This window comes from Carcharhinus amblyrhynchos, chromosome 14 (genome assembly GCF_965287045.1).
Source record: "Carcharhinus amblyrhynchos chromosome 14, sCarAmb.v2.hapA, whole genome shotgun sequence".
Taxonomy (NCBI): domain Eukaryota; kingdom Metazoa; phylum Chordata; class Chondrichthyes; order Carcharhiniformes; family Carcharhinidae; genus Carcharhinus; species Carcharhinus amblyrhynchos.
In genome coordinates, this window is record NC_137337.1 from 68,197,586 (window position 1) to 68,216,702 (window position 19,117).

Sequence of the window (19,117 nt, forward strand, 5' to 3'; positions counted from 1 at the left end):
CTCCGGTATCAGCCTAGTAAACCTCCTCTGCACTCCCTCCAAGGCCAAAATATCTTTGCGCAGGTGCGGCGCCCAAAACTGCACACAGTACTCCAGCTGCAGCCTCACCAATGCCCTATACAGCTGCAGCAAGACCTCCCTACTTTTATATTCAATCCCCCTCACTATGAAGGCCAGCATCCCATTCGCCTTCCTGACCACCTGCTGCACCTGCAGGCTGGGTTTTTGCGACTCATGCACAAGGACCCCGAGGTCCCTCTGCACCGTCGCCTGCTGCAGTTTTTCGCCCCGTAAGTAATAGTCCTTCCTACCATTCTTCCTACCAAAGTGGACCACCTCACACTTGCCAACATTAAATTCCATTTGCCATTTCCTGGCCCATTCGCCCAGCCTATCTAGATCCTTCTGCAGACTCTCCACACCCTCCGCACAATTTGCCGTTCCCCCAATCTTGGTGTCATCAGCAAATTTCGACACCCTACACTCGGTTCCCTCCTCCAGATCATCTATATAAATGGTAAAAAGCTGAGGCCCCAGCACCGACCCCTGGGGCACTCCACTAGTCACCATCCGCCAATCTGAATAGCACCCGTTGACCCCCACTCTCTGCCTCCTATTTGACAACCAATCCTCTATCCACGCTAACACCCTACCCCCAACTCCATGTCTCTCGACCTTCTGCAATAACCTCTTGTGAGGTACTTTGTCAAACGCCTTCTGAAAATCCAGAAAGACCACATCCACCGGCTCTCCTCTATCCACCGCCCTAGACACATCCTCATAGAACTCCAGTAAATTTGTCAGACACGACTTCCCTTTAATGAAACCGTGCTGCGTCTGCTCTATCAAGCAATTCCCTTCAAGATGCCTCGCTATTTCCTCCTTAATGACGGATTCTAACATTTTACCTACCACAGACATTAAACTAACCGGCCTATAATTCCCCGCCTTTTGCCTGGCACCCTTCTTAAACAACGGCGTAACATTAGCCGTTTTCCAATCTTCCGGCACTTCCCCGGAATCCAGCGACGTCTGGAAAATAACCACCAAGGCATCCACTATCACCTCCGCCATTTCTTTCAGAACCCTCGGATGCATTCCATCCGGTCCTGGGGACTTGTCCGCAATCAGCCCCTCCCTCCCTCGCCTCCCCATCCCTCGCCTCCCCCTCCCTCGCCCCCTTTCCTCGCCTCCCCCTCCCTCGCCTCCCCCTCCCTCGCCTCCCTCACTCTTGCCTCTCCATCTCTTGTCTCTCCCTCTCTTGACTCTCTCATCCCTCGCCTCTCCCTCCCTCGACTCTCTCATCCCTCGCCTCTCCCTCCCTCGCCACTCCCTCTCTCATCTCTCCCTCCCTCACCTCTCCTTCCCTCCCATCCCTCTCCCTCGCCTCTCCTTCCCTCACCTCTCCCTCCCTCGCCTCTCCCTCCCTCGCCTCACCTTCCCTCGCCTCTCCCTCCCCCGCCCCTCCCTCCCTCTCTCGGCCCTCCTGCAATGTACAGGCTCCCACTCTGCAGCGTCACTGCTGTCTTGTGCTACTTTCCCTTACTATTTGACCTTGCTGGCAAGCTGCAGTGAAAAGTTCCTTGGCTTACATTTTTCAGCCTAAAACAACATAGGTGTTACCCTATCACAGTAACAGTGTTGAAGAGTCAGACCCTGAATCCTGAAGTACCTCTAACATCAAAGTCTCAAAAAAAGAAGATTGGTCAGATTAGAGAGGGTAGATTTTACCCTTGTCCTTCCTGCGAGTTGCTATCACAAAAATAAAGAGCGTTTTTTTTAAATAAAATATTTACAGCCTGCCTCAAGATGCCAGTTCAGAAGCTGGCTAGACTTCGAGGCTCGATTAAAGGGTATCAAAGGACAAAGTGTCAGAAAGATTTAACATTATTAAAGAAAGTAACTCGTAAGGACTGGTTATAATCACCTGCAAACCCCATCGCCCAGGGCAGTGTTTATATTTTAAAGTTTATTTACTAGTGTCCCAAGTAGGCTTACATTAACACTGCAATGAAGTTACTGTGAAAACCCCCCAGTCACCACACTCTGGTGCCTGTTTGGGTACACGGGCAGAGAGTTTAGCGTAGCCAGTGTGTCCATGCAATGCTCATATTCACCTCCAACCCCATCACTCATGGAAGCAGTTGTAACAGCACCCAAAATGCATTCCTTTTGGCCGTGCCTCAACTCAGCTCATTGAAACCCCTTTCACTCACCCCTCCAACGAACCATCCCAATTGCAGAAATTATACCCAATCCCAGCTCAAGAAAACTTGCATTGGCATAGCACCTTCAGTACATTAAAATGTCCCCAAGGCATTGCCCCGTGGAATGTACCAGCGAATGACTATCACTTATTTTGTTTTGCTGAAAGAGATGCAACAGGTGTACATGTTCTTTCTATTAACAAAACAGGTGATAGCTATTGGCTGATGCATTCCAAAAGGTAATGCTTTGACCAGAGTCAACCTACTTGGTATAATTTCAAGCAATTCCCGGCAGTTAACTCTCAGTCACCATCAACTGGTACATTCTCCATGGCAACACCTTCAGCAATCAGAGACCATGTGCTAACCAATCAGCACTTTCTTCTCATGGAGTATAAAGTTACTGTTTTTCCTAACATTGGTATTCTTGGGATTGTCCTGATGAGTGCAAGATGAAAAGCTTTGACGAAATGTTTTTTTCCCAGCAATACAATGGCAATGTATCAGCTGTGATACGTAAAGTTTTAAAGTTTATTCATTAGTGTCACAAGTAGGCTTACATTAACACTGCAATGAAGTCACAATGAAAATCCCCCAGTGGCCACACTCTGGCATCTGTTTGGGTACACTGAGGGAGAACTTAGTATGGCCAATCCACCTAACCAGAATGTTTTTCAGACTGTGGGAGGAAACTGGAGCATTCGGAGGAGATCCATGCAGACATGGGGAGAATGTGTAGACTCCACACACACAGCGACCCAAACTAGGAATTGAACGTGGGTCCTGGCACTGTGAGGCAGCAGAGCTAACCACTGTGCCACTCAACTAGATGGAACTTGTAGTTAGTCCTTGATATGACGGACCCCTGAGCGGGACTGGTGACCTGTTGTCCCAGATGGGACTCATGTACATGTACCACAGGGTTGTGGCTTATCTTTTGCCTTGATGAATAAACCTCATTTGTTTAAGTTGGCTTCCTGAGTTGTTAGACTGATATTGGGTAAATGTATCAGGGATATGAAGCAAAAATGGGTAAATGGAGTAGAGGTACAGATAGACCACGATCCAAGTGAGTAATAGAGCAGTTCCAGAGGGCTGAGGGGAGGGGAGAGGAGGCAACACCTAATGGTGTTATTGTCACTTGAGTCTTAATCCAGAAACTCAACTGATGTTCTGATTTGAATCCCACCACAGCAGATGGTGGAGTTTGAATTCAATAAAAAAAATCTGGAATTAAGAATCTACTGATGACCATGAAACTATTGTCGATTGCCAGAAAATCTCATCTGGTTCACTAATGTCATTTAGGGAAGGAAATATGCCATCCTTACCCAGTCTGGCCTACACGTGACTCCAGAGAAACAGCAATCTGATTGACTCTCAACTGCTCTCTGGACAAGGGCAATTAGGGATGGGCAATAAATGCTGGCCAGCCAGTGACTCCCATGTCACATAAATGGATAATGTGATGAAGAAGGTATTTGGCATGCTTGGTTTCATTGGTCAGAACTTTATATGTCTGTGCTTTATATGCTCTGTCTGAGGCCAGAACTCTCCATTCACCTGACGAAGAGGCAGTCCCCTCGAAAGCTTGTGAGTATATTATCAAATAAATAGGTTGGACTAAAACCTGGTGTTGTCAGGCTTTTTACTGTCAGAACATTGAATGCAGAAGTTGGGACGTCTTGTTGAAGTTGTACAAAACATCAGTAAGACCACACTTGGAATACTGTGTACAGTTCCGGTCATCCTATTATAGAAAGGATATTATTAAACTAGAAAGAGTGCAGAAAAGATTTAGTAGGATGCTACCAAGAATTGACGGTTTGAGTTATAAGGAGAGGTTGGATAGACTGGACCCTTTTCAATGGAGTGTAGGAAACTTAGGGGTGATCTTATTGAGGTCTCAGCTAGAGACCTCAGCTAGATAGTCAATATCTTTTCCCAAAGGTAGGGGAGTCTAAAACTAGAGGGCATTAGTTTAAGGTGAGAGGGGAGAGATACAAAAGGGTTCAGAGGGGCAATTTCTTTCACACAGAGGGTGGTGAGTGTCTGAAATGAGCTGCCAGAGGTAGTAGTAGAGGCGGGTACAATTTTGTCTTTTAAAAAGCATCTAGACAGTTACATGGGTAGGATAGGTGTAGAGGGATATGGGCCAAATGCGGGCAATTGGGACAAGCTTAGTGGTTTAAAAAAAGGGTAGCATGGATAAGTTGGGCTGAAGGGCCCATGCTGTAACCTCTACGATGCTATGGTCTGGATTTTATGACCCCATTCAGGCGAGGCTTGTAGAATCTTGCTCAAGGCCAACAGGGAGTTCTATTCCGCGAGCCTTGCCCGCCCCAATTCTGGGTGAGGCGGTGAAATTCCGGCCTATGACTCCATGAAAAAAATCCCAGCCTTGCCAGCTTTTCCCACTTCCCAAAAGCAAACTGAAGCCAAAAATGCTTCAACAACACGTCACTCCTTGGATAATCACAGTCACCCAAATAGCCCTGGTTACAGTGTCCACTGCCTTCCAGTCGCTGCTTGCGAGGGTCAGTCCTCCCCCCCTCTCCTTATTCACAAACAATGACTGGCCGTTCTAAGCCTGACAGCAACAATATAAAACACTGTAAACACAAGACAAAGACTCAAGGTCAGATGCCCGAGTAAAGCTCAGTCTGGGCGAGGCACTTCAAACAGTAACACCAGGGAACTGGAACATTGCCCCGAGCAAAACGCACGTTACAAGCCCCAGCGTGTACAATCTACAGCGAATAACTGTAGATTATTCTGAGGTCATACAACAAAGCCCTGGATCAGGGTGAAGGTTTTTCATTCATTAGCCATTCCCAAAGACAATAAAGGGAGAGAAATCACTGGAGCATTAAAATTACTGCCCTTTTTTTTGACACGGCAAGTTCAGGCAGGGAGGGCGATGGTCGGTTGGTTTTATCGCTAGACTATTAATCCAGGAACACAGCTAATGTTCGGGGGGGGACCCGGGTTCGAATCCCGTCACAGCAGGTGGTGGAATTTGAATTAAGTAAAAAATGTCTGGAATTAAGAATCTGCTGATGACTGTGAAACCATTGTCGATTGTTGGAAAAAACCCCATCTGGTTCATTAATGTCCTTTAGGGAAGGAAATCTGCCATCCTTACCCGGTCTGGCCTACATGTGACTCCAGAGCCACAGCAATGTGGCTGACTCTCAAATGCCCTCGGGCAAATAGGGATGGGCAATAAATGCTGGCCTGCCAGCTACACCCATGTCCCATAAATGGATAATAATTAAAAAGCGATGAGGAGAATGACCAGGTATTTCATTGCAATGACGTTGTCTGGGGGATAAATATTGTCCAGGACACCAGGGCGATCTCCTCAGTGTCGTGCGGTGCAATCTTTACTGTGGATCTCAGAGGACAGGTGGTGGTAACAGATTAACACCTCATTCACAATTCTGACAATGCAGCACTCCCTCAGAGCTGCACGGAAGCATGTGGCCTGTATTAGGTGCTTAAGGATGTTGAGTGGGACTTGAAGCTACAACCTTCTGAGGTGAGATTGCTACCTACAGTAGTCAATACAATGCAGAAGGAGGCCATTTTTGGCCCATCGAGTCTGCACCGACCACAATCCCACCCAGGCCCTATCCCCATAGCCCCACATATCTACTTTGCTAGTCCCCCTAACATTAAGGGTCAATTTAGCACGGCCAGTCAATCTAACCCGTGCATCTTTGGAGTGGGAGGAAACTAGTGCACCTGGAGGAAACTCAGGCAGACACAGGGAGAATGTGCAGACTCCACACAGACAGTGACCCAAGACCGGAATTGAACCCAGGTCCCTGGTACTGTGAGGTAGCAGTGCTAACCACTGTGCTACCGCCTTATGAGTGAGTGCCTCAGTAAAGCTAATGTCCCTCTCTTGGTGTTGACGTCCCAAGTCTCAAAATGCCATTTACCCCCTCCCATGTTTCAGGCAGGAAAGTAGAACAGCTCCTGCAACCTTCTCCCTCTCTCTTCCCTGAGTGGCCGTTAACATTTGACTCAGTTTACCCGAAAGCAGCAGCGTTATTACGCAGCAAGGATTGTCTATGAGGCTGACAGCAGAGGTGGGTGTGATCCACTGACTTCATTAGTGTTTGGTGAAACTATAGAAGTCCCAACCATTGCTTGGAAACAATAGGAAGTTAACCTTTCCCCTTTGTAAAGGGGCAATAACCTGCAGGCTGTGTTCTGGCCAATATTTATCCCCTGAGAAACATCATTGCAATGAATTATCTGGTCATTTTCCTCATTGCTTTTTTCTTATTGTTCACTCATGGGACTTGGGCATCACTGACTGGCCAGCATTTAACAAAGAACAAACAGCAAAGAAAATTACAGCACAGGAACAGGCCCTTTGGCCCTCTAAGCCTGCACCGACCATGCTGCCCGACTTACCTGAAGCCCCCCACCCATCCGGGGACCACATTCCTCTATTCCCATCATGTTCATGTATTATCAAGACGCCCCTTAAAAATTACTACCATATCCACTTCCACTACCTCCCCTGGCAATAAGTTCCAGGCACCCACTATTGTCTTGTAAAAAATCTGCCTGGTACATCTCCTTTAAACCTTGCCCCTCGCACCTTAAACCTGCGCCCCCTAATAATTGATTCTTCCACCCTGGGAAAAAGCTTCTGTCTATCCACTCTGTCCATGCCTCTCACAATCTTCTAGACTTCTATCAAATCGTCCCTCAATCTCTATCATTCCAGTGAGAACAAACCAAGTTTCTCTAACCTCTCCTCAGAGCTAATGCCCTCCATACTAGGCAACACCCTGGTAACTCTTTTCTGAACTCTCTCCAAAGCCTCCACATCCTTCTGGTAATGTGGCAACTAGAATTGAACACTATATTCTAATTACGGCCTAACTAAAGTTGCAACATGACTTGCCAATTTTTCAACTCAACACCCTGGCCGATGAAGGCAAGCATGGCATATGCCTTCCTGACTACCTTCTCCACCTGCATTGTCACTTTCAGTGACCTGTGTATCTGTACACCCAGATCCCTTTGCCTATCAATGCTCTTAAGGGTTCTGCCATTTACTGTATATTTCCTACCTGTATTGGACCTTCCAAAGTGCATTACATCACATTTGTCCGAATTAAATTCCATCTGCGATCTCTCCGCCCAAGTCTCCAACTGATCTATATCCCGCTGTATCCTCTGATGGTCCTCATCGCTAGCCACAAATCCACCAACTTTTGTGTCATCCACAAATTTACTAATCAATCCAGTTACATTTTCCTCCAAATCATTTATATATATATTACAAACAGTAAAGTCCCAGCAGTGAGCCCTGAGGATTGCCACTTGATGTGGGTATGCCGGCGTTGGACTGGCGTAAACACAGTAAAAAGTCTGACAACACCAGGTTTTAGTCCACTTGCCACAGCCCTCCATTCAGAAACTCTTCCACTGCTACCCTCTGTCTTCTTTGACCAAGCCAGTTTTGTATCCACCTTGCCAACTCACCTCTGATCCCATGTGACTTCACCTTCTGCACCAGTCTGCCTTGAGGGACCTTGTCAAATGCCTTACTGAAGTCCATGTACACAACATCCACTGTCCTTGTCACTTCCTCAAAAAACTTGATCAAGTTCGAGAGACACGACCCTCCCCTTCACAAAACCATGTTGCCTCTCACTAATACGTCCACTTATTTCCAAGTGGGAGTAAATCCTGTCTCCAATAATTTCCCTACCATTGATGTAAGGCTGACCAGCCTGTAATTACCTGGGTTATTCTTGCTGCCCTTCTTAAACAAAGGAACAACATTGGCTATTCTCCAATCCTCTGGGACCTCCCCTGTAGCCGGTGAGGATACAAAGTTTTCTCTCAAGATCCCAGCAATTTCCTCCCTTGTTTCTCTCAGTATTCGGGGGTGTAATCCCATCAGGTCCTGGAGACTTGTTTGCCTTAATGTTTCTCAAGAACCCCAATACCTCCTCCTTTATTGCCCATCCCTACTTGCCCTTGGGAACGAGTTGAGAGTTAATCACATTGCTGTGGCTCTGGAGATTTAAGGTCAGGAGCAGGAGACTCGAGGAAAAACCTTTCCACCCAGAATGGGAATCTGGAATCTGCCTGAAAGGCTGGTAGAGGCAGGAATTCTCACGACAGTTAGCTGAACACTTGAGAACAAGATAATCAACACAAGAGAATCAACCAGCTTCCCTTGACGTTCAATGGCATTGCCGTCACTGAATCTTCCAACGTCAACAATGACACAGTGGTTAGCACCGCTGCCTCACAGGGACCTGGGTTTGATTCCCAGCTTGGGTCACTGTCTGTGCAGTGTTTCTCTGCACTGGTTTCCTCCGGGTGCTCAGGTTTCCTCCCACATTCCGAAAGACTTGCTGGTTAGGGCGCATTGGCCGTGCTAAGTTCTCTCTCAGTGTACCCGAGCAGGTGCCGGAGTGTGGCGACTAGGAGATTTTCACAGTAACTTCATTGCAGTGTTAACATAAGCCTAGATGAGACATTAATAAGTTCAGTTATCAGTGTCACAAGTAGGTTTACATTAACACTGCAATGGAGTTACTGTGAAAATCCTCAAGCTGTCACACTGCGGTGCCTGTTCGGGTATACTGAGGGAAAATTTAAGTTCAGTTAAATTCTCCCTCAGTGTACCTGAACAGGCACTGCAGTGTGGCGACTAGGGGATTTTCAGAGTAACTTCATTGCAGTGTTAATGCAAGCAACTTGCGACACTAATAACTTAAACAACCTTTATTCCAATAACTGAAACCCCGCTGTATATAATCATGAGTACTGAAGTCTGGGTGCCGACCTGCGACTTTTATCTGTCTTCAATACAGTTTATCACTGTTTGCATTTCAGTGAATCTGTCGTTGAAAATATATCTTGGTGGGAACTAGGGCACAATCTCCGAGCGTCAGCAGGGAGTGCCAGATTTGAGAGATTAGTGCTCTTTGACTGGGTATCATTAGCCTGACTGATCCCTTTTTTCTCTCTAGTGCTCCCGACCCAATACCGAACACCTTTCCCCTGCTCTCAGGGGCTCCCTCGAGTCGTACGTATTTTTCAGAAGAGGATCTCTTTGGGGTGAGAAAGGGTGATCTTTTGTGGGGTATTTTTTTTGTTACCGGGTCACCACGGCAGCGAGCGACAAAGGATGTGAAGTAAACGTCTTCAGATATTTGTGGGCCCTTTATTAGTAGCAGGTTCCTGTCGGAGATCGTGTTACTGAATACAAGGCCAATTAATCCTCCGCTTCTCTTTGGTGGAGAGAATTTTTCTGAATCATCATTTAGGTTATAGCTGAGGGTTTGCTCATTTGTAGTTTGCATGTTTCGGAACACTGGTTACCATGGTGATTCCCTCCCCCTCTCCCCCACTTCATCACAGACCAACGTGCTGAATAAAATCATTCTTATCTATTGGGATCCCCTCCCACCACCGCCCTCCCCTAACATCCCTCCCCTCCCCCACCCAGCCAAGGTCAAAGCCCTTTCCTTACTCCTGCACAGTTATTTATCGCCCCGTTGCCACACACCTTTGCCATGTGGGGGTCAGTCAGACCATCACAGCGCCAGGAGTGGGTGGGGAACATCCAGGGAATGAAAGGAGAAATCAAATCAGGACCAAAGCAAAATCCTGGATGTCACGGTGGCACAGTGGTTAGCACTGCTACCTCACAGCGCCAAGGACTCAGGTTCAATTCCCAGCTTGGGTCACTGTCTGTGTGGAGTTTACACATTCTCCCAGTGCCTGCGTGGGTTTCCTCCGGGTGCTCCGGTTTCCTCCCACGGTCTGAAAGATGTGCAGGTTGGGTGCATTGGCCGTGCTAAATTCTCCCTCAGTGTACCTGAACAGGTGCCAGAGTGAGGCAACTAGAGGATTTTCACAGTAACTTTATTGAAGTGTTAATGTAAACTTACTTGTGACACTAATAAATAAGCTTAAATTCTCCTTCAGTGAACTCAGACTGTGGCGACAAGGAGATTTTGACAGCGACACAGCGGTATGATGATTCGCACTGCTGCCTTACAGCGCCAGGGACCCGAGTTCAATTCTGGCCCCAGGTCACTGTCTGTGTGGAGTTTGCACAGTCTTCCTGTGTCTGCGTGGGTTTCCTCCCACACTGCAAAGATGCGCGAGTTAGGTTTATTGGCCATGATAAATTGCCCTTTATTGTCAGGCAGATTAGCAGGGTGAATATGGGGTGTTACGGGGATAGGGCCTGGATGGAATTATTGTCGGTGCAGACTCAATGGGCCAAAAGGCCCCCTTCTGCACTGTAGGGATTCTATAACTTAATTGCAGTGTTAACGTAAGCCTACTTGTGGCACGAATAAATAAACTTTAAACCTTATAATAAAGTCTCGACAGTTATACAGCGCCTCTCACAACCTCAGGATGTCCCAAAGCACTGGGTGGGATAGTGGTCAGTGTGGACTCGATGGGCCGAATGGCCTCCTGCACTGTAGGTTTGTATGATTCCATACAGTGCACCCTCAGTGCCAGCTTGGACCATATACTCAAGTCTGTAGAGTAAGATTTGAACCCATGATTTATTGGCGTGAATCTTGTCTGACCTTTGGCTAAGATCAAGTTTAGGATCCAGCTTAGGATCAGGTGTAATGCCTGTTCTTGTCAGCTTGTATCTGGGATGTCTGCTTTGTGGGAACCACAAATTGAATCCATTGTGAAATTGATTTTTGGAGCAAGCAAAGGGATGGATGAAGGGCTTGCCCTGTCCACTCTGTACATTGATTTTGTAACTCGAAGGAAGGAATAGTGACTCTCCATGCATGCCTGAACTCTCTGCCCCACTGCATGCTGCCTTGGATGTGGCGAATGGCCTGGGGGCAGGTGGGAGTGAGACAATCGCACACCTCCTTGTGGAATACGTCTATGCAAGGAATCATAGAATCCCTACAGTGCAGAAGGAGGCCATTTGGCTCATCGAACCTGCACCAACCACAATCCCATCCAGCCCCTATCCCCGTAACCTCACATATTTCGTGCTGATTTGGTTTCTCCTTTCATTCCATCGACCCCTGGATACTCCGCTCCTGGTGCAAGTCCCCCTGTCACTAAGGGGCAATTTAGCATGGCCAATCCATCTAACCAGAACATCTTTAGACTATCTAAAGATGTTCTGGTTTTCTGGGAGGAAATCGGAGCACCCAGAAGAAACCCACACAGACACGGGGAGAATATGCAAACTCCGCATAGACAGTGACCCAAGCTGGAATCGGGCATGGGTCATTGGTGCTATGAGGCAGCAGTGCCTATCACTGTGCCACCATGCCGCCCCAGAAGATAATCTGGAGAGCGATGCAGTGGTATTTGTTGAGACTCATCCTGAGCTAGTCTGTGGCACAGGATTCTGTGCTAATTGGGTTGCTACCCGGGATGCGCATCAAGACAATCATTAGCTATTGCTGGAGGATCATTAACTCAGTAAAAGATGCTTTTTGATCTGCCTGAAACTTGTTGATCTTCCAGTGGGAAGAACTGTCCTCGACCGAGCATTGCAGACTGGCACGTTCCAAGGTCCTGAGGGATGCACTCAAGCCTGGGGCAGCTGATGCCAAGGCACAATGGGGCAAAGTCGCGGTGTAAGGCCCTTCAGCCAATATAGACAGAGAGGCAATAACTGGGTCAAACCCCCCGGACTGCGTGTATTATCCTAACTATGTATAACTCTATTGAAGCACCGCAGGGTGCAACATGACCAATGTATATAGTTTGTAATGAATTTTGGACTCTGTAATGAGGGACGCACTCAACTTGAGGCAGTGACTGCAGAGGGGCAATGGGGAAAAGTCGCCATGTAAAACCTTTCCGCCAAAGTAGACTGAGGGGCAAGTCAAAGCCTTCAGACCGTAAGCTTAATCCTGACTATATATAGTAAATGTGAGTAGGTTAAAGCAACGCAGTGTGCAATATGACCCATGCACATAACTTGATCAGCACTGAACTCCCTGTTACAAAAACATTGGAAGGTTTGTAATGTTCTCATTTTCAAACCTCAGAGTGCCTCTAGATTCTGTGGAAAATGGGAATACCCTCGCATTTTTCTGTTCTGGCGATTTGAAATGTTTCTCCCAGGCATTGTACAAATAAAGTATATTTTTTGCAAAAAAAAGGTTGCTTTCACTGAATCACGGCTGACTCAGTTGTATCAGTTACCATTTGATACATTAGCAACTGTGTGGAGGGCACTACCCATTGGCTAAAGGAGGGTTCAATCTAAATAGGCCCTTCCTCGGGCATGAATAAATTTTGACTCAGACAGGCCAGGACCGAGGCCTGGGTGGACCTAATTCAAGAAAGAAGCCCTTATCCTGCACCAGTGATGCCCAACCACAGCACATCAGCATGCCACAAAGATTCTCTTAAGTGTGCCACGGGAAAAAGACTCAACATCACTCCTCATTAATGAAGTGAAACTAAGACCAATCTTCATCTTCAGCTTGTGGTCAGTGTCTCCAAGACCTGCCGAACGTTGGACCTCCCCAAGAAAGAGGGGGACCGAGCCATCCATTCACCGGTTAGGTTTTTTTATGTTGGTCAGGCCACATGCACACGACCAATGGGGCTTGGAGCTAAAGACAAAGGCCGACATCTGAAAACGTGAAAACTCAAAAAGAGTGCAAAAGCCCTGGGGGGAGCGAGAAAGGCAGCGAGAAGTTAAAAAAAAATCAGGAGAGAAGACAGGGAGAAGTTAAAAATGAAGATTCCGGTAAGTTCCCCGAGTGGGCGGCACGGTGGCACAGTAGTTAGCATCGCTGCCTCACAGGGACCCGGGTTCGATTCCTGGCTTGGGTCACTGTGTGGAGTCTGCATGTTCTCCCCGTGTCTGCATGGGTTTCCTTCGGATGCTCTGCTTTCCTGCCACATTCCGAAAGACGTGCGGGCTAGGTGCATTGGCCGTGCTAAATTCTCCCTCAGTGTGCCCAAACAGGCGCCGGAATGTGGCGACTAGGGGATTTTCACAGTAACTTCATTGCAGTGTTAATGTAAGCCTACTTGTGACACTAATAAATAAACATAAAACTTAATCTTAAGAAGATAGAGTGTAAGAGGTGTGCCCCAAAATTTGTTTCTTGTATAGAGGTGTGCCATGACATATAAAAGGTTGGGAACCATTGCCCTGCACACAATTGGCTAACATGTGGACAGGAATGCAGAGATCTCCTCCTGGCTCCAACAGGCAGGAAGATAGCAACAGGGAATAAATGGCAATGATGTATTTGAAATAGAATTCCAACAGAATGATCAGCATCCGGGAACAACTGGATAACTCTAAAGACAGTAAGAAGTTTGACAACACCAGGTTTAAGTCCAACCGATTTATTTAATAGTAAACTCACAAATTGGACTTAAACCTGGTGTTGTCAAACTTCTTACTGTGTTTACCCCAGTCCAACGCCGGCATCTCCACGTCATAACTCTAAAGACCCAAAGGGTTAAAAGTAATGATCCCAAGTCTACAGGAATTTAAATCTATTTGTCGCATTACATGAGGCAGGTTCTACTAACATTAAATATTGTGGGTGGCACAGTGGTGAGCATTGCTGCCTCACAGCACCAGGGGTTGGGGTTCAATTCCAGCCTCGGTTGACTGTTCGAGTCTGCAAGTTCTATCTGTGTCTGTGTGGGTTTCCCCCCACAGTCCAAAGATGTGTGGGTTAGGTGGATTGGACATGAGTAAACTAACCCTTAATGTTTAGGGGGATTAGTGGGGTAAATATGGGGGCTCATGGGGATTACAGCCTGGGTGGGATTGTTGTCAGTACAGGCCCAATGGGCCAAATGGCCTCCTTCTGTATTGTAGTGATTCTAGAACATAGAACATAGACCAGTACAGCACAGTACAGACCCTTCGGCCCTCAATGCTGTGCCAAGCCATGTACAAATCCAAGATGAAGCTATCCCACTCCCTATAATTCTGGTGTGCTCCATGTGCCTATCTAATAACCGCTTGAAACTTCCTAAAGTGTCTGACTCCACTATCACAGCAGGTAATGTGTTCTACACCCCAACCACTCTCTGAGTGAAGAATCTACCTCAGACATCCCTCCTATATTTCCCACCATGAACCTTATAGTTATGTCCCCTAGTAACAGCTACATCCACCCGAGGAAATAATCTCTGAGTGTCCACTCCATCTACCCTCCTCATCATGTTATAAACTTCTATAAAGTCGCCTCTCATCCTCCTCCGCTCTAAAGAGAAAAGCCCCAACTCCCTCAACCTTTCCTCATAAGACCTACCCTCCAAACTAGGCAGCATCCTGGTAAATCTCCTCTGCACTCTCTCCAATGCTTCCACATCCTTCTTATAGTGAGGTGACCAGAACTGCACACACTATTCCAAATGTGGTCTCACCAAGGTCCTGTACAGTTGCCGCATAACCCCATGACTCTTTAATTCAAACCCCCTGTTAATAAATGCTAACACACTATAAGTCTTCTTCACAGCTCTATCCACTTGAGTGGCAACCTTCAGGGATTTGAACCCCAAGATCTCTCTGCTCCTCCACATTCCTCAGAAAAAGGAATGATTCTATGGTTAAAAAAACTTAACCGCCAAAAAAAGTCTAAAAACTGAAGGTGATTTCTTGGTGCGATATCATATTCTGAAGATGATGATGAATGGATTGAGCTCAGGGCAATTTTTAAATGAGCTATTTGTCACTCTAAAAACAGGTGAAACAATAAGGCCAGCTAGGTATTTTTTCTATGTTTAGGTGAATGGAAATGTTACAATCAAAGACTTTTGCTCAGACTTTTATCAAAGACACAGCAATAAAAGAGAGTCAGAAACAGAGAAAGACTCTCTATTTAGCATCGTGGGACCCACGCGGATAAAGCAAGCAACTGAGACCCACTGAAAACCAGCACGGGGGAGACAGAACCAGGAAGCATGACTTGGACTAATGATTTTAATACCCAATCTGGTACACAAAGCAAAATATAGAGAGGAAAGAAAGATTGGATTGAGAGAGAGAGAGATGAAAGAAACAGAAAGTCATTGTTAAATAAATTACAATTAAAAGCAGAAGGGATGGAATCATTATTTTTCAGAGAGGTTGCTTTGATAGATATTACTAAACCCTAAAAAAGGACACCTGGATTGAAATGTTTAAGTTGCTGTGGTAAATCTAGCCTATCACCCCAGTATGAGTTCACATCATTCAATGTATTTGACTGGAGAACAAGATGGGGTAATGCTATTTAAAAAATTATTTATTCATGTCACAAGTAGGCTTACATTAACACTGCAATGAAGTCACTGTGAAAATCCCCCAGTTGCCACACTCTGGTGTCTATTCAGGTACATTTAGGGAAAATTTTAGCAGGGCTAATGCACCTAACCAACATGTCTTTTGGACTGTGGGGGGAAACCAGAGCCCCCAGAAGTAACCCATGCAGACACAGGGAGAATGTGCAGACTCTGCACAGACAGTAACCCAAGCTGGGAATCGAACACAGGTCCCTAGCATTGTGAGGCAGCAGTGCTAACTACCGTGCCACCCCATTCCCAGGAAGCTAAAGCAGAGTGGCACATGTCCTGAAGTTGCTGCACAATTTGTAGATAAATACCCATTAATCTCGCCACTATCTTGATAGTGACTCATGTTTACTGCCTCGTGTGGTGAAGGTGATTATGTAATAACATCACAGCCTCAAGAAGCTAATGCAAAGTAAACCAATCAGATAACACACCACAGAACGATCCTGCCAACACTGTATCATACCAAATCTTACAGTCAGATTCAGAGTTTCAGAGTTAAATAGGGAGTGGGATAGCTTGATCTTGGGATTGGACACAGCTTGTCACAACACTGAGGGCCATGTTCTATATAAATTAGAGTGAGACCCATTATTCTGGGGATAGACTTTAATGGATCTTTACTGTCTCAAGAACAAAATTCCATCAATCCTTCCACCATCCAAATGATGAACAATTAATATACAAATAACAGAGTCCATTCTTTCTTATGCTGCATGCAGGGTAAATAATGATCAGTCATTATTCCTCTGCCCAATCCCCCAGGAAGATGTTGCTTCAGTTTACCCATCATCACCCTTACCATGACTAATTGAATTCAATTCAAAATCTCAGAGGTTCAGAAAAAGAATGACTGATTATCCTACTCAACTGTGACCTTGTAACACTCAATGAAATTCACTGGCAGTTTATCTTACAGTGTACCATCTCATTGTCTGTCTCTGTTACACTGTACATGTCTTTGCCTGCCCCGGTACACTGTACATCTCATTGCTTGTCCCAGACACAGTGTATATCTCACTAGCTGTTCCCACTACATTGTATATCTCACTGCCTGTCCCTGTTACATTGCATGTCTCACTGCCTGTCCCTGTTACAGTGTATATTTATCTGCCTGTCACTGTTACCCTGTATATCTCACTGCCTGTCTCTGTTACAGTGTATATCCATCTGCCTGTCACTGTTACCCTGTATATCTCACTGTCTGTCACTGTTACCCTGTATATCTCCCTGTAACAGTGTATATTTATCTGCTTGTCACTATTACCCTGTATATCTCACTGTCTGTCCCTGTTACAGTGTATATCTCACTGCCTGTCTCTGTTACATTGTATATTCTCTGCCTGTCTCAGTTAAGTGTATATCTCACTGTCTGTCCCTGTTACCCCAATATCTCACTGTCCCTGTTACAGAGTATATCTTGTTGCTTGTTCCTGTTACACTGCATATCTCACTGCCTGTCCCAAATACAATGTATAATCTCACTGCCTGTCTCTTTTACGCTGCATATCTCACTGCCTATCTGTGTTTTATTAGTGAAAATCTCACTGCCTGTTCTCATTACATTGAGTATCTCACTGCCTGTCCCTGTTATATTATACATTTCACTGCCTGCCCCGTTACATTATATATCACACTGTCTGTCCCCACTATATTGTATACCTCACTGTCTGTCACTGTTACCCTGTATATCTCACTGCCTGTCCCTGTTACATTGTATATCTCACTGCCTGTCCCTGATACTCTGCATATCTCATTAAGCCATATATTATTCTCTGTATCTCACCGATTGCCCTCCATTACCCCCTGTGTACCTCACTGACTGCCTCCAATGTCCCCATGTACCTCACTCACTCCCCTCTATAATACTCTGCGCACCTCATTTGTACCATTTGTAGCCACTCCCCCTCCCGTGCCAGGCTGTGATGAGCTGGGTGGTGGCACTGCCCCAAGGCACCCCAGCAAATACCACTGACCGACAAGTCGGGGTCAAACTGAGAGTTTGCCAATCTCTCGGAACACAGTAAGGTTCACTCACCATTTTCTGCATGTTAGCAGCTGGGGGCTGAACTTTGCTCCTGACACGGTTATGGTGGGCCAGGATGGCGAAAGCCTCTTTGGGTGCCAACTCTGCAAAGGGAAAGTGATAAAAGTGTAAAAATGCAAATGTTGGGGCCTGGGCTGGCTATCTCCATGGCAACAACTGAATGTGTCTCAAAGGTCCAACTCTGACACTGGGGCACCAGCAGAAATGTTTAACTTCTCTGTGGCAAACAACGCCTAATAAAAGACAAATCTTCGGCAACTTCTAGATATAACTTGACCCCTTTACAAGATCAGCTTCTAAAACTGGTCAACATTGTGCATAAGATGGTCAATAAAGATTGAGGGCATTCTGAAAGTTTTTTTTTCTGCCACCTGCAAATTTTTATCTGAAGTTTTCTACAAGCTTCCAGAATAGGAGTGAATAACTGGGGCGAGTTTCAATCAAATGCAAATCCCCTCTCTCAGCACAGAACTTCCCTTACCTTTCAGATCCCAGTTGAGGCTCCCTTTTCCGGGCGCTGTGTCGGCTTCTCCCGTAGCGGGAGGTGTCAGACCCAGGCTGGTCAACAGGACCGCTAGCACTGCCGTTCCTCTCATCTGGGCTGGGTGGTGGGAGCGTTGATGCAGGAGAGAAAACTTCCCTTCAGACACCAGTGTGTCCTACTGCAGCAAGGGGGGTTGTAGAGACACAGAGAGAGAAACAGGCAGAGAGATAGAGAAATAAGCAGGGAGGGGAACAGAGAATGCAGTCCAGCGAGAGAGAAACAAGCAGAGAGACAGAGAAACAGGGGAGCAGAGAATGCAGTCTGGGGAGGGAGAGAGAAACAAGCAGAGAGACAGAGAAACAAGCAGGGAGAGGAGCAGAGAATGCAGTCCAGAGAGACAGAAACAAGCAGAGAGACAGAAAAACAAGCAGGGAGGGGAGCAGAGAATGCAGTCCAGAGAGAGAGAAACAAGCAGGGAGGGGAGCAGAGAATGCAGTCCAGAGAGAGAGAAACAAGCAGAGAGACAGAAAAACAAGCAGGGAGGGGAGCAGAGAATGCAGTCCAGGGAGAGAGAGAGAGAGAGAGACAGTGAAACAGGCAGGGAGGGGAGCAGAAACTGCAACCCACAGAGACAGGGAGTGAGAAACAGTCAAGAGACAGAGAATTCAACTCCGGACTGCTGCACACTGCGTCCAGAGACAGTTAAATGCACTGCCCCATCCAGTACATGAGTGTCTCACTGCAGTGACTGTGGTTCCCACTGCACCCCGCACTGAACTGCGTGCAACATGCAAAGTGTCACTTCTTGCTTGCATAGTGCCAGTGCCACTTGTGTCTGATCTGAATGCCAACCCTCTCAGGGGTGTGGTTTTACATTCCACACACCTCACTGGCTTGTCTCTATCGCTGCTTCTGCCAATTCAGGCTTGATCTCCGATTCTGAGCAAGTTGAGATGGAGATCTGCTTTTTGCTTTGATTTATTATTGTCACATGTAGTAACATACAGTGAAAAGTGTTGTTTCTTGCGCGCTATGCAGACAAAACATACCGTTCTTAGAGAAGGAAAGGAG

At 46.5% G+C, this 19,117-nt stretch overlaps 1 protein-coding gene across 1 annotated transcript in view; it reads right to left on the bottom strand.

Annotated features, from left to right (window-relative positions):
* LOC145352760 (C-type lectin domain family 18 member A-like) overlaps positions 1 to 18,860 on the bottom strand; it is a 49,556-nt gene extending 30,696 nt beyond the window's left edge. Inside the window, exons 1-2 of the mRNA XM_080203037.1 lie at positions 18,044 to 18,860; positions 17,554 to 17,645 (exon numbers count right to left, since the gene is read on the bottom strand). Of these exons, the coding sequence (XP_080059163.1) occupies positions 17,554 to 17,645; positions 18,044 to 18,158 (207 nt within the window). The 5' untranslated portion in view covers positions 18,159 to 18,860. The remainder of the gene's footprint in view (positions 1 to 17,553; positions 17,646 to 18,043) is intronic.
* Between the last annotated feature and the right edge of the window lie 257 nt (positions 18,861 to 19,117).